We start from the raw sequence: 12842 nt of genomic DNA on the forward strand, positions 1-12842 counted from the left end.
TGGGGGATTTGGTTTCATTGATCAGACAGGATTTTTCTCGTTTTCCTGAATTTTTTAGGGAAGTTGTTTTGGTATGGTCGGAGATTGTGCCTAGGAAGGTGTGGAGAGGGGCGAGGGATATGAATGCTCTTGAGAGGGCTAGGAGGGTGGTGAACCACCGGGTGTCGAAACATGTTAGGTCCCTGGGAGGGGTTTCGGTGCGGCACACGGAGTTGGAGGGTGACAATGGTAACCTGTTGAGGGCCGACGGGGTGCACCTCAACCCCATTGGGCTTGATATATTTCTGGCCGGGTTGCAGGACGGTATTGAGAAGGCGAAGTTGATTTTGGGTGGGGTTGGTCGGAGACGTGTGTAGGTCTACAACGTCCCCTCCGTGGCGGAAGGTTTCCATGCCCCGGAGATGAGATGGTCCGCATGCCCTCTGTCGGAAGGCGGTCTGGCATTTCGGGCGAAAGCCAGGAGCAAGGTTACAGGGCATGGAGTTTGTTTGGTTTTTTATGTTTACACTTATTATGCAAATGTTAGCATAATTTTTGCTCAAGTTGTAAATTAATAAATAAGCTGTGGCCAACCCCCCCAGTTTTTTCCCACTAAGCAGTGTGTTTGTCCTTATTAAATAGGAGTCTATTTGGTTAAGAGTTATATAGGTTGTCCCTCCAGTCTAGGAGCCCTTGAAGCGTATAGAGAGAAGGGCTAGGACTGGAGGGCGGGGTGACTAGCAGGTTTACTTTTAAAATCATTGGAGACTCCTTGGCGGTCTTTTTCTGATTGGCCCCTAGTTTCAAAGGGCGGGCCACTATAAAATTGAGGTCACGTGGATGTGGAAGCACCTTCTCACAGTGTCGGCTGCAGAGAGGATCTCCCTCCCACCCTGCCCTCACGGTGGTTTGTTTTGTCGATGGCTAACTGTTCTTTTCTTTAGGTTTTCGTTGTCACAGCTGGCGGAAGGTTTCCATGCCCCGGAGATGAGATGGTCCGCATGCCCGCTGTCGGAAGGCGGTCTGGCATTTCGGGCGAAAGCCAGGAGCAAGGTTACAGGGCATGGAGTTTGTTTGGTTTTTTATGTTTACACTTATTATGCAAATGTTAGCATAATTTTTGCTCAAGTTGTAAATTAATAAATAAGCTGTGGCCAACCCCCCAGTTTTTTCCCACTAAGCAGTGTGTTTGTCCTTATTAAATAGGAGTCTATTTGGTTAAGAGTTATATAGGTTGTCCCTCCAGTCATGGAGGGAATAGGAGGGAATGGAGGAGTATTTCCACCATTACAACTAATCACGTTCTGATACTTTCAGTGCCTTGTCAAAAAAGGGGTCAGGCCTTCAAAAAAAGGGTGAGATCTTAAGATACAACATTGTCTATACCAACACCACCAGCCACTTTCTTCCCTCCGGACAGTGTCCCGGGCTCGGGCTCTTTGCACACAACTTTTGCCCGGTCCTTCTCCTTGGATTCCCGGGGTGATTGTTCCTGCGCCGAGTGAGTGGCGGGGTCAGAGGGGCGGGAGGTCTTCTACTTGTCCTGGGTGCAGGGGGAGGTGTCCTGCCTGGAAGATGCTGGATTGCTGCAGGGGAAAACCTTCCGCTGCCACTGCTGTGATTGCTCAGCCCCATCCATGGCCAGTCTATGGGATTGCTAGGAGGACGGAGCCCCCGATCAGCTGCACTCCTGGCATCAACAGATGGCAACACTGTAACCAGCAGAGCTTTCTTTTTGCACTTGAGAAAGGGCCATTAGAAGGCCCGAAACGCGTCGTGCTGTTCGTTATCCAATAAATAATTTAAGTTTGGATCTTGGTCTACCATCCTCATCTGTAAACCACAGATCGCGGTTCTTCCACTACGGACCTTTGGTCCTTCTCCTCTATATACCAACATGTTGGACTAGACAGTCTAAAAATATGAACACTAAATTTAGGGCAAAAATTGGCAGAACTATATAAATACAAACTGTGCTAAAAAAGCGCACTGCCACACAGGTATATATCAAAAATATTAAATTTGACAAGCTTAAAAATATATAGAAAAGTAATACAGGGGATAGTACAAACCATGAAATACATGGAGGTTATGCTGTAGTATTCTATGAAAAGTGTCACTCTGGTTATTTGTATATAGTAAATATGATGCAGTATAAAACAAGGTTATATCAATTCAACATAATCACAAATAGAGTGCACATACAAGGACAGGGTTTAGCATAATATTAAGAGTGTTACATTACCAATAATAGGACCTCCATGTAAATAACGCGCCCCGACGCGCGTTTCGCCACTACGTGGCTTCGTCAGGGGGAAAGTTGCATAAAGCGGCAGCACTTCTGTGCAGGTAAGTGGACCCCAGGGGGAACTAAGTAGCCCCTACACAGCATGGAGTCTAACAATTAAAGCGTTCAATTTTTAGACTTCATGCTGTGTAGTGAATAGAATCGTTTTTAAAAATCCGATCTTCGATTATTTAAAAAAATCCCATTGACTTGCATTGGGATCGGAATTGGGATTGGGTTCGAATGGAAAATGATCGGAAATCGGATTTTAAAAACGATCCTGAAATCTCAGGATCGGCTCAACCCTATTGGATAGGCGATAAGTTGTTGCATTGGGAGAAACCCTTTAAAGAGATATGGGCAAAAGAGAAGGATATCTATACAATAAAGAGTGTGTATACTAATGTCAAAAGTCTAACTGGAAAAATGGAGGAACTGGAATAGGTTATATCCTTATACCTGTGATATTGTCCAGATGCCAATCCAAGCTCAGCATTGTTTTCTGTCTTTGGGTTTTCCAGAATGTGTACAGCTTCAACTGCCAGGATGGACAGAAAAGTGAACTCAGCAGGTGACATTGAGCCAAGTTACTCAATATGTTCATTATGATGAATTCCTCTATTTTGACAGGTCACTATAATACGGCTCATCAAGCATAGATGGGGGAGGGGATATTTGGTTGCAGATTGACTTTACTTGGCGTTGGGACGGCAGCAGCAGCAGCAGTGTAGTTTTAGGGCAGGCAGATTAATGAGCTAAAGTCCATATACGCATGTATGTCAGCAAAATGAACTTGCGTCTGTGCCTGTCAGGACACTAAGAGATATACTGTATATTCATTATTATCAGTATGGGAGGGGCCACAAGGTGAAACTTTGATCTGCTGAAAAATTGTCCAGATTGTTACTTGGAAAAAGCAGACCTGCTGCTGTAAGAGCAACACTGTGACGGAAATCATTGCACTAAATATGGGGCTCACCTAAAGGGTGCATCACCTCTCTACAGTTACCACATCAAGGTAAGGGGGGATAACTGTGTAATATATTATCTGATATGAATAATACATGTATAAGAGTCATAACTATAGATATAAAGGGATATAATGGCAATGATATGAAATCTACACTCCTTCCTGAGACATGATGGATGAGACACTCTGAAGAAAAGTCAAGGGGCAGATTCATTAGACAGTCTTAGTTACAGATTGGCAACCATTCACACCGCAGATTTCATTTCATATTCTGCTTTTAAAAAATGAAAGCTGTACTGTGATTGGTTCTTATGGACAATGAAGACTTGCTTTAGACAGTTTAAAACTCTACCCTAAAGACTTCAGTTATCTTGATTCTAGTGATTCCTGCACTGCGGATGTTACTTTCTACAGGGAGAGGAGCAGGGCCAGTTTTAGGGGCCCTGGGCAAAATTAAAAGTGAGGCCCCAAATAATGAAATATTGTACATATAACATAGTCACATTCTGTGAACTCAATGCGATGCAGTGCCTATAACTGGTACTTACAGGGGTCTTCTTAATGTCTTTTAAGTGGTTGTTTGTAAAGTTGTAAGTTTTTTTTGCCTTGGCAAACTAGTTGCTTCCGTGCATTATCTTTAAACATCAGGTGCAGAATCAACCATGCACTTGCCCTTCTCCAGATTAAAAAATATTTGGATACATACAGAGTTATCAAATAGGACCACTATAACAGGACTAAATACTGTCACATCAGACACTGACCGCTATACCAGGACTAAATACTGTCACATCAGCAGCTGACCGCTATACCAGGACTAAATACTGTCACATCAGCAGGTGACCGCTATACCAGGACTAAATACTGTCACATCAGCAGCTGACCACTATACCAAGACTAAATACTGTCATGTCAGCCACTGACCGCTATACCAGGACTAAATACTGTCACATCACATATTGACCGCTATACCAGGACTAAATACTGTCACATCAGCAGCTGACCGCTATACCAGAACTAAATACTGTCACATCAGCCACTGACCACTATACCAGGACTAAATACTGTCACATTAGCAGCTGACCGCTATACCAGGACTAAATACTGTCACATCAGCAGCTGACCACTATACCAGGACTAAATACTGTCACATCAGCAGCTGACCGCTATACCAGGACTAAATACTGTCACATCAGACACTGACCGCTATACCAGGACTAAATACTGTCACATCAGCAGCTGACCGCTATACCAGGACTAAATACTGTTACATCAGCAGGTGACCGCTATACCAAGACTAAATACTGTCACATCAGCAGCTGACCACTATACCAAGACTAAATACTGTCATGTCAGCCACTGACCGCTATACCAGGACTAAATACTGTCACATCACATATTGACCGCTATACCAGGACTAAATACTGTCACATCAGCAGCTGACCGCTATACCAGGACTAAATACTGTCACATCAGCCACTGACCACTATACCAGGACTAAATACTGTCACATTAGCAGCTGACCGCTATACCAGGACTAAATACTGTCACATCAGCAGCTGACCGCTATACCAGGACTAAATACTGTCACATCAGCAGCTGACCGCTATACCAGGACTAAATACTGTCACATCAGCAGCTGACCGCTATACCAGGACTAAATACTGTCACATCAGCAGCTGACCGCTATACCAGGACTAAATACTGTCACATCAGCAGCTGACCGCTATACCAGGACTAAATACTGTCACATCAGCAGCTGACCGCTATACCAGGACTAAATACTGTCACATCAGCAGCTGACCACTATACCAAGACTAAATACTGTCATGTCAGCCACTGACCGCTATATATACTAAATACTGTCACATCACATATTGACCGCTATACCAGGACTAAATACTGTCACATCAGCAGCTGACCACTATACCGGGACTAAATACTGTCACATCAGCCGCTGACCACTATACCAGGACCAAATACTGTCACATCAGCCGCTGACCACCATACCAGGACTAAATACTGTCACATCAGCAGCTGACCGCTATACCAGGACTAAATACTGTCACATCAGCCACTGACCACTATACCAGGACTAAATACTGTCACATCAGCAGCTGACCGCTATACCAGGACTAAATACTGTCACATCACCCGCTGACCACTATACCAGGACTAAATCCTGTCACATCAGCCATTGACCACTATATCAGGACTAAATACTGTCACATCAGCAGCTGACCACTATACCAGGACTAAATACTGTCACATCAGCCACTGACCGCTATACCAGGACTAAATACTGTTAACGTCATTTACTGACCGCTATAGCAGGACCAAATACTGTCATGTCAGCCACTTACTCCCAGATTCCCCAACCAGAGAACTGATGGAGGTGAAGTGCATTTGAAAAGAACCTTTAATGTCCTCAGAGATGTGCAGTATTATATACTGCTAGAAAACCGACTGAATTCGCTGCAGTGTCAACTTTTCCGGTATTCGCTTTGGTGGAGGATATTGGTGCAGTTAGCTTCGGCACCGATTAGGGTTGAGCGATCTTTTTATGTGGGATCGAGATCGGTGATCTTTTCCCACAATGCTTTGCTTAGCCTTCACACTGAGTATACGCTGTATACTCAGTGTGAAGGCTCCGCTGCAGTTCCATAGGAATGAATGGAACCAGCCGGCACACAGCCTTAACCCCCTGTGCGCCGGCTGCCTCCATTCATTCGAATGGGAGGCTAAACTAAACAAAAGAAGATGATAAATTGATAAATTCTTTGAGGGGTGCGGTTTTCAAAATGGGGTCACTTTCTAGAGGTTTCCACTGTTTCGACTCCTCAAGGGCTTTGTAAATGGTTCCTGAAACTGATCACAGCCAGATCTGCCCTCTAAAAGCTCCTTGGCGCGCCTTCCCTCCTGCGTCTCGCTTTGTGTCCATATATTAGTTTACACCCACAAGCGGGGTACTATGGTAGTCCGGAGAATTTACATAACAAATTGTGGGATGAGTTTTCTCCTTTAACCCCTTGTGAATGTGCAAATTCTAGGGCTAAACGAAAATATTAGTAAAATAAAATCAAATTTGAAAATTTCACCTCCATTTTGAATTAATTCCTGTTAAGCACTTATAGGGTTAAAATACTAGGTATATGTTGTTTTGGCTTATTTAAGGGGTGCAGTTTTGAAAATGAGGTGATTTATGGGGGGGTTTAACACAAGGGTCTTTCAAAACCCCTTCATAACTGGATTAGTCCCTTAAAAAATGGGTTTTGGAAATTTCTTGAAAATTTTGAATATTCTTGTTTCACTTGTAAACCTTATAATGTCCGTAAAATAAAAGGGTGACTAAAGTTTGATGCCGACATAAAGAAGAGATCTGGGACATGAGATGTATGATATAATTTTGGCGGTCTGACTATCTGTATGTAATGCACATCATTTCAAACTTTATAAAATGCATATTTTTAAAAATTTCCACCAAATTTCCTATTTTTTCATAATTAAACACAAAACATATCAACCAAAATTTATCACTAACATGAAGTACGATGTGTTACGAAAAAACAATCTCAATATCACTTTGGTAAGTTAAAGCATTCCAAAGTTATTGCCACATCAAGTGACACATGTCAGTTTTGAAAAATCGAGCTTGGTCAGGAAGTCAAAAAGTGCCATCGGCGGGAAGGCGTTAAAGGGATTCTACCATTAAAACCTCTTTTTTTGTGGATAAGACGTCGGAATAGCCTTTAGAAAGGCTATTAGTCCCTTACCTTTAGATGTGATATCCGCCGCACCGTTCCTTAAAAATGCTGTTTTTTACCAGTATGTAAATTAGTTCTCTGGCAGCGATGGGGGCGGGCCCCAGCACTGAAAATGCGATGGGGTGTCCCCACTGCTGCTCGAGAACACGATCCTGCGACGCCTCTATCTTCGGCTGGATCCTCCCCTTCTCTGTTGTCTTCCTCCTGCGTCACCTCTGACACCTACGCAGTTGGCTCTGCCAGTGAGACACTAGTAGAGCCGACTGCGCATGGCGGCCATTTTTGGGAGGCCGCTCTTGTAGTTCAATGCAGGAGCGGCCTCCCAAAATTGGCCATCGGCCGGAATTCGTACTCGGCTGGTGTCTCACTGGCAGAGCCAACTGCGCAGGCGTCGGAGGTGACGCAGGAGGAAGACGGCAGTGAAGGGGAGGATCCAGCCGAAGATAGAGGTGTCGCAGGATCGTGTTCTCGAGCAGCAGTGGGGAAGCCCCCATCGCATTTTCAGTGCTGGGGCCTGCCCCCATCGCTGTGAGAGAACTAATTTACATATCGGTAGAAAACGGTATTTCTAAGGAACGGCGCGGCGGAGATCACATCTAAAGGTAAGAGACGAATAGCCTCTCTAAAGTCTTATCCACAAAAAAAGGTTTTAATGGTAGAATCCTTTTAAGGAATCACGGTCCAAGTAACTGCCTAGAAAGAGCCTTCACGCCTTGGCTCAGTGTGGAAATGTAGTTACACACGTGGATATAGACTGTAAAGTGCACAGGTTGGCAGAACCATTAAAGGCCTGGAGCATGCAAAGGGGCACTGGACATAGAATTATCCCCTCTGGCTCAGAAATACCTGTAGTAGAAGATGCTCTTCTGGCCTGGACGACAGGAGAGAAGCTTCTCCAAGTCTTACAAGGTATCACAAAGGACTCTTGTACACAGCAGGACCAGAGGCCAGGCGTTAGCAGATTTGGCTAGGCTTGACCTTCGGATACAGCCTCTTTATAATACACCTCAGCTGGGACTACTGGAGAGGACTTGGCAGCAGAACAATGCAGTGGAGGTGCAGAGTAGAAGTCTGAGGGGCTCATCTCCTGAGGGGAGACATGATGAGATGATGTTGCTTTCTCTTAGCACAGGCCCCAACTCACTAATGAAGGAACCACACACTCTCCTAAGGAGGGGTGCAAATCTAGCAGACTCTAGAACTTTCAGAGGCATCAGCAGATGCCATTGGCTGTAAAGATCATGTGACAGACTTATGGCACGTACCATTACAAGCAAGGAATAAACCAATATTTATGCAGACAGATCAATGTGTCATTTTGGTCATTAGGCGGCAGCAACACAATAAACCTACTGTGAGCTAATGTAGTATAATATAAATGCATAAAGAGGCCAATAAGACATAATGTTGTATGGGACTTAACTCATATGCACAAAGAGGACAACCATACCCACAGATAGGTATAAAATATAAAATTTTTTATTGCTATCCAAACACTAAAAATCACATGGACACTTAGTAACACATTCCAAAAGTTTACAAAAGTAACAGGGAAAAACCATAAGGTTAAAGGTGCCAGAAAGCCAAAGTGATGTTAGTGAGGTAATACACACAATTATATAGAATAGGGGACCCGGACAAAGCCCTGTAGCAGGGGCGAAACGCGCGTCAGACGTGTCTATATGATGTTAAGGTGAGCTGATACACATATTTGTGATAATTTGGGTTATCCAGGACATAAGTGAATGGGTGACCATTGTCATTTGGCATCCCTAACACTATGCCTCCTATGAGTGGGGGTACTTAGTTGACACAATCTTTTACCTCTTGATAAGGCATATGAGTAGATAATATTATTCATTTGGACCTCTGGTCACCCTGCCCATGGCAAAAACATTGATTCTATATAATCGTGTGTATTACCTCACTAACATCACTTTGGCTTGCTGGCACCTTTAACCTTATGGTTTTTCCCTGTTACTTTTGTAAACTTTTGGAATGTGTCACTAAGTGTCCATGTGATTTTTAGTGTTTGGATAGCAATAAAAAATGTATATTTTATACCTATCTGTGGGTATGGTTGTCCTCTTTGTGCATATAATGTAGTATAATGTAACGCTAATATATGAAGCCATTGCACACTATCATTTAAGGTGACAGCACTGATTAATATCCCCACGCAGAACATTGGCCAGTGGCACACAAAGGCCCAATGTACACAGAAATAATGGACACTATGTGACATTATACACACACACATACATACAGTATGTATATATATATATATATATATATATATATATATATATATATAGTTCAAGTCCGTCTGTCAGCAGTTGTTTCCTGGAAACTCTCAAGTAGTCTGGCCAAATACTTTTGTTCTAGGCCGCAGAGTAAAAATCTAATACTTCTCACTCATTTCTTCTGAATTCATTCTCATCTTTATGTTCTTGCAGTCTTGTTCTGTACGGAAATGTTTCACTTAGATTTGGTGGCTCTTTATGCAATTTTACATCAGTGTCAATGAGAAAGTTCAACCAGTGACCAACACCATGAAAGACTCTACAGGAAAACATGGCTGTGGTGAGTCTACAAAGAAGTTACATGGACTGAAAATTGATATACTTTTTTTTTTTTGTAGATTGTGAGCCCACATAGAGCTCACAATGTACATTTTTCCCTATCAGTATGTCTTTTTTTGTAATATGGGATGGAAATCCAAGCAAACACGGAGAGAACATACAAACTCCTTGCAGATGGTTTTTTGCCCTTGGCGGGATTTGAGCACCGGGACTCCAGCGCTGCAAGGCTACAGTGCTAACCACTGAGCCACTGTGTGGCCCCCTGAAAACTGATATTCTTGTCTGAACAGCTGCATGTAGCCTATCGTGTCTGCCAATCTGCTGTATCTAATGCTATTGTGTGATACTGTCTTTTACCCACTATTTCTAGTTCTGTTAGGGTCAGTGCACACTGAGTTTTTTGGCACTGATTTTGACGCTGAAAACGCCTCAAAATCAGCCTCCAAAAAAAGCCTCCCAATAGAACTCTCTGTTGATTGACCTTTTGTGTGATACTTTGCGCCTAGGCAATGTAACTGAGATGATGTGTTCTTTGTTGCAGGATGGATTATTTTGGAGCTGTTCATTTCTTTAGTTATATTTATCACAATTACTTTATATACAAACACAGATTATTACTGGTCAAGGTAAGAGATGTTTTTTTGTATCTGATTATCTAAACTTATTCTGAACTGATCATCAGATCTCTGAGACTGTGACAATGGCTGAAAATTTGTAAGTAGACAAAATTGTTGGTCCCCCTCGTTTAATGAAAGAAAAACCCACAATGGTCACAGAAATAACTTGAATCTGACAAAAGTAATAATAAATAAGAATTCTATGAAAATGAACAAATGAAAGTCAGATGTTGCTTTTCTCTTCAACAGAATTTGTTTAAAAGTAAAACTCATGAAACAGGCCTGGACAGAAATAATGGTTCTCGTAACTTAGTATTTTGTTGCACCAACCTTTTGAGGCAATCGCTGCAATCAAACAAATTTTTTGCGGGGCCGGGTTTACTTTTTAGATCTACCATTTTCGGGAAATGCTATTGCTTTGATCACTTTTTATTCTAATTAATATCAGAATCAAAACAGTGAAAAAACGTCGGTTTGGCACTTTTGACTATTTTTCCCGCTACGGCGTTTACCGATCACGAAAAATATTTGTATAGATTTGCAGAGCGGGCGATTTTGGACACGGAGATACCTAACATGTAGGTGTTTCACAGTTTTTAACTACTTTTATATGTGTTGATATTTTTTTCAACTTTTTTTTTTTTTTGCATTTATTAGACATCCTAGGGGTCTTGAACCCTGGAGGGCTGATCACTAATGCAATGCATTACAATGCTAATGCATTGCAATGCATTGCAAAAAATCATCATTTCTTTTGCAGGCTGCATAGACCAGCCTGCAAAAGAAAGAGACTGCAGACCGGCCGGGAGCCTTTACAAGGCTCCCGGCTGTCATGGGAACGTGACTCGCTCCAGGCGCTGGCGATCACCGGCAAAATGGTGGCGCCCATGCGCCGCAGGGAAAATGGCGCAGAAGGGGTTAATGACTCTGAGGCATTAGCGCTGGCTGTCTACTGTGTAACACAGTAGACAACTGACGGCTATGGCGGCCGCCATAGTTAAAGAGGACCTTTCACCACTTTTGGGCACATGCAGTGTTATATACTGCCAGAAAGCCGACAGTGCGCTGAATTCAGCGCTCTGTCGGCTTTCCCGATCTGTGCCCGCTGTAAAGAGCTTACGGTGCCGGTACCGTAGTGCTCTATGGTCAGAAGGGCGTTTCTGACCATTAGCCAGAGACGTCCTTCTGCCTCGCGGCGCCTATAGCGCTGTACAGTGTGAGCCTCTGCTCATAGCGCTCGTCCATAGACGAGTATTATCAGGAGGGGGAGGGGGGAGTTCCTCCCCGCTCCACAGCACAGCGTGATTGGCGCCGCGAGGCAGAAGGACGTCTCTGGCTAATGGTCAGAAACGCCCTTCTGACCATAGAGCACTACGGTACCGGCACCGTAAGCTCTTTACAGCGGGCACAGATCGGGAAAGCCGACAGTGCGCTGAATTCAGCGCACTGTCGGCTTTCTGGCAGTATATAACACTGCATGTGCCCAAAAGTGGTGAAAGGTCCTCTTTAAACACCCGACATGCGCCATCCGTACGGCGGATGTCGGGAAAGGGTTAATATAAATAAATATATATATATATATATATATATATATATATATATATATATATAGCTCAAAAAATATAAAGGGAACACTCAAATAACACATTCTAGATTTGAATGAATGAAATATTCTCATTGAATACTTTGTTCTGTATAAAGTGTAATGTGATGACAATAAAATCACACAAAAATCATCAATGAAAATCAAATTTATTAAACAATGGAGGCCTGGATTTGGAGTCACCCCCAAAATTAAAGTGGAAAAACACACTACAGGTTGATCCAACTTTGATGTAATGTCAACATGAGGCTCAGTAGTGTGTGTGGCCTCCACATGCCTGTATGACCTCCCTACAACGCCTGGGCATGCTCCTCATGAGGTTGCGGATGGTCTCCTGAGGGATCTCCTCTAAGACCTGGACTAAAGCATCTGCCAATATCAATAAAGTTACTACATTTTATTATCCTATACACGTTGAGCATTCCTTCCAGCTTTTTTGTGTTTAAGTAATTAATATTACTGTGATTTGATGTCCATAGAATATTGTGGGATTTCAGATCATCTTGCAGTCATGTCCTAAAAAAGAAGCAGTTTACTACCTGCTGCAAGAGTGAAAGAATTTAGCTGTATTTTTTTTTTTTACATTTTACCCCGGTTTACTATAAATTGAACAATGTTTAACAAAATTAAAAGTTGAAGTTACAATATAACGATGTTTTATTTAGGCCTAGCTTTCTGTTTGCATTTACAATTATTGCCTCTTCCTCCAGTTCATCAATTCAGAACATGCGAGGTGAATGCACGCCAGGGGATGTTGCTTCCAAGGCAGCTGCCATAATCTCCAAGTGAGTACCTTCCCATGGCCAGAATGATAGTGAAGCTATTCATGTCTTAGCAAAAAGTACAGTATTATAATGTGGGCAAGCAGGCATTTATTTTGGGGCCTCTGCCATATGACCTGCACTATTTGTTTGTAGCTATAAATTTCCTCTTTGGTGATTGAATTTAAGGGGTATTCCCATGTCCCTTGCTCACCAGTCCTTGCTGCTGCAAAGACTTCTTTCTTCCTGTTATTCGACGTCAATTGGTGGGCAGGGTTT

At 42.9% G+C, this 12842-nt stretch overlaps 1 protein-coding gene across 1 annotated transcript in view; it reads left to right on the top strand.

The window, feature by feature from the left end:
• The first annotated feature begins 3227 nt into the window (after positions 1 to 3227).
• Positions 3228 to 12842, top strand: part of LOC142210758 (CMP-N-acetylneuraminate-beta-galactosamide-alpha-2,3-sialyltransferase 4-like) — a 32378-nt gene continuing 22763 nt past the window's right edge. The window contains exons 1-4 of the mRNA XM_075280158.1: positions 3228 to 3284; positions 9457 to 9583; positions 10124 to 10208; positions 12513 to 12587. Of these exons, the coding sequence (XP_075136259.1) occupies positions 9502 to 9583; positions 10124 to 10208; positions 12513 to 12587 (242 nt within the window). The 5' untranslated portion in view covers positions 3228 to 3284; positions 9457 to 9501. The remainder of the gene's footprint in view (positions 3285 to 9456; positions 9584 to 10123; positions 10209 to 12512; positions 12588 to 12842) is intronic.

The sequence above is a fragment of the Leptodactylus fuscus genome, chromosome 6 (assembly GCF_031893055.1).
Source record: "Leptodactylus fuscus isolate aLepFus1 chromosome 6, aLepFus1.hap2, whole genome shotgun sequence".
Taxonomy (NCBI): Eukaryota; Metazoa; Chordata; class Amphibia; order Anura; family Leptodactylidae; genus Leptodactylus; species Leptodactylus fuscus.